Source organism: Triticum dicoccoides, chromosome 3B, assembly GCF_002162155.2.
Source record: "Triticum dicoccoides isolate Atlit2015 ecotype Zavitan chromosome 3B, WEW_v2.0, whole genome shotgun sequence".
NCBI classification, from domain to species: domain Eukaryota; kingdom Viridiplantae; phylum Streptophyta; class Magnoliopsida; order Poales; family Poaceae; genus Triticum; species Triticum dicoccoides.
In genome coordinates this window covers 203234946-203238023 of record NC_041385.1, presented here as the reverse complement: position 1 = coordinate 203238023, position 3078 = coordinate 203234946, and the positions used below count along the sequence as shown (strand labels likewise).

The window sequence follows — 3078 nt, the reverse complement described above, 5'->3', positions numbered from 1 at the left end:
ATAGATAGCAAATCGTTGCTAGACCATAGTCTAAACTTCCTTTGTCAATATCCTACAGTTTGAAGAAACCATTGCTGAATTGGACAAGGTACAGCTTGACTGAGCATGGTAGAGATCATGGAGGAGAGAAACGTCCCAGGATCCTGTTTTCCTTTTCTTTTTTCCTATTGTGAGAGGCAGTTGTGATGGCTACTGTTAGCAGAGCATTAGTTGTGCCTTCTGGTACACTTTTTGACTCAGTGAAGCATTGGCAATTCACTGTATTATCCCGTTTCTAGTTCCTGTTTGCTATTTGACGAGTAATCCGTCGGTTACGAATTGAGAACTTGAGATACCTTCTGTGTTTATCCAATTGGGTGGGCACATTTTTCGGCTCACAGGTACTACATCTGGAGGCTGATTGCACGACGCTCATCAGTTGCCTTGCATTCTTGCCATGCCCTGTGGGCTCAATGCATCGCTCCTTCTGATCTTGACCCTAGTCCGCTGCCCAACAACGTGGCTCCCGAAGCGGGTGAGAAAAAGGGAGGCACCTTCCTTGTGGCCTTGCGGTGGGTGCTGTGAAGTGGATGGTTGCTGCTGCAATGATGAGGTGCCCTGATGACGACGGCGGGCTGTGGATCTGCGCTCTGCGGACGGCGAGGCTCCCTGCGACATCTGTCGTGGGGAAGGGGAGGATGTTGCAATGGGTCATTGCAACATCCCATGTGTTGCAATGAGCAACCAAATGTTGTTTGTGTTTGCAATGGGTGATCGCACTGCCGACCACATTGCAATGAGCGATCACATCGTTCGTGTTGTGATAGGTGTGCTCAACATTTGTTGCGATGAGCGACCACAACATCGTTCATGTTGTGACATGTCACCATCATGTCTTGTAGTATCTCCAAGATAATACCCATGAGGCTGTTTGGGCTCCCCGAGTGACACTTCGGCTTATTTGGGAGATACTCAATAAACTAAATCTTTACCTACTAATAAAGCAGTTATTACCGAGTATTTTTTTGCAACAGAGCCCTTGAAGTTTACACAAATCAACCCGCAGTCCAAATCCCATCTCCTCCTCACCCGCGGATTTCTTCGCCGTTCACGGCTCCCCTCGTCGCGACCTCGCGGGAGGCAGAGGATGGGAGGGTGCGGCGCTGGCGGGCCGATCTGCGCCGCCAGGACTCGCCCGACCCGCGGGACGCTCGATCCGGTGACACACCAGTCGCCGGTCGTCGGCCCGGCCAACCGACGACGGAGATCACATCACCCTGCACCATCATTCTGCCTCAGCTCATCCTTCCTCTGCGCACCCGAGCTCCTCGATGTGTGCTGCCTGGGAGGGCTCGCGCTCGCCGCTCGACCAGAGCCACACGGCCATCCGGTCGTCGTTGCACTCGCCGCCCCCTCTGCTCCTCCACCTCAACTTCGGACGCACGTGATTTCTGTGCCCACCCCATGCTACCAGAGGAAACCGCAGGCCAGTTTCTCTGGATGACTTTTATTTTCTGCTGAGGATCACGAGTTTGCACAGTTTCATGATGTCAAATTACTGCATATGTGGTGCTTCTTGTCAATAGGGATATAATTAGCTGGTTATAGGTTGTGGATGTTCTCAGTTATTTATTGCACACAACGTGTTTGTGTGTTTGTCCGAGCCGGTTTCAGTCACAGATCCTTGAGGTAAACTCCCACGTGAATACATCATGAGAGTAACTCTCCTTCCATATGATTCAAAAAATGGTATGATGGTGGGACTCAATCGGGTTGCTAGACTAATGTGGCGTTGGTGCGTGCATCTAGATGTGCGTCAGTGTTCGCAGCCAGAGGAAGTGGGTTGTTGCAGGCAGAGGCGGATTAGGATGAGTATGTCACGATTAGAATCTTTATCGGAAAAATTGATAGTTTCCTTGATTTGTTTTGGTCTAGATTAGCAAAGCAGTGCACTGATATTTGTTTTGTGGTATAGGAGCTTCAAGACAGCAGGGGCAGCCGGCTTTGCTCAACATATTCATCTATGATTTTCTCCCCGATTTTGAAATTATTTGGCCCCTATAGTCCCCTTGAGAAAAATCAGAGTATTTATGGACTATGCTCTATGGGTTGACAAATTTGATTGCAGGGGCTGGCAAAGTAAGTGCAGTGTCACCGTTGCACATATATTCAGGGCTACATCAAACTTCAGTCAGAAGAACATGACGAGGCAGGGTGCTTCATGCAGTATTGGGAGTGAGAAAGTTTGGTGTATAATCAGTGTCGCCTCCACTCTGCCCCGCCCCTGTGCTTTTTCCTCGATGGAAATGCGGGCCACCATGCCGCTCACTTCGCGTGCAACCACTTCATCTCCAACCTGTCGTTGGAGAGCATTGCAGACCGAGCGGACAAACGATGAGGTGTAGCAGCACAACCTTGCCTCTTCCCCTTACTCTCCTTCACAAGCGAGCCAAAGACACCCCAAGTTGTGGCACCCATCTGAGGCCAGCCTTGCTTGGCATACATGGCTGCATACATGTGATGGGAAACATGCATGGAAGCTTTGGCCTGGATATGCAATTATGCCTTCCTAAGTTTTACTGATGCAATTTCTTTTTGAAAGATCCCTAAAATCATTTACCCTTTTGCTTCTGAGAATTGTTTACTATTGTGAATTGTATCAATGGTCGAAATGGTCAATTAACGACATAGACCGAGATACCATAAAACCCCTTTAGTAGATCGACTGAAATATGAACATTCTTGGCCCAAAGTTACAGGATTGCACCAATTAATTGCTAACCTCTTGGTTTTAATGATAATTGTTCTACCATGTGTTTTTCTTCTACTAGCATCCCATCCACAATGTCAGTTGGAATTATATATATAGCTTAGACATTTAGTGTGATATATTCTGCGAGATGTGTTCCAATCACTGTATTTTTCCATGATATTAACAATTTTTCTTTGAATGTTTAAGTGAGCGTTCTCTAAAATTTCATTCTCAGTTAAGTCTGGTCTTTCTTTGGGTATTTTATATAGTAAGGTCCGCAAGAATTAAGTCTGGTCTTTCTTTGGGTATTTCATATAGCTAGCATCACATACTGTATGTCAAGTGCC

At 47.3% G+C, this 3078-nt stretch overlaps 1 protein-coding gene and 1 long non-coding RNA gene across 2 annotated transcripts in view; both read left to right on the top strand.

The window, feature by feature from the left end:
• LOC119275546 (eukaryotic translation initiation factor 3 subunit L-like) overlaps positions 1 to 352 on the top strand; it is a 3630-nt gene extending 3278 nt beyond the window's left edge. The window contains exon 7 of the mRNA XM_037556409.1: positions 59 to 352. Coding sequence (XP_037412306.1) covers positions 59 to 103 — 45 coding nt within the window. The 3' untranslated portion in view covers positions 104 to 352. The remainder of the gene's footprint in view (positions 1 to 58) is intronic.
• A 701-nt stretch (positions 353 to 1053) lies between these two features.
• Positions 1054 to 2610, top strand: LOC119275545. Its single transcript, XR_005135747.1, has 2 exons — positions 1054 to 1851; positions 1955 to 2610. It is a non-coding gene; the product is annotated as an uncharacterized LOC119275545 (long non-coding RNA).
• Positions 2611 to 3078: the final 468 nt, after the last annotated feature.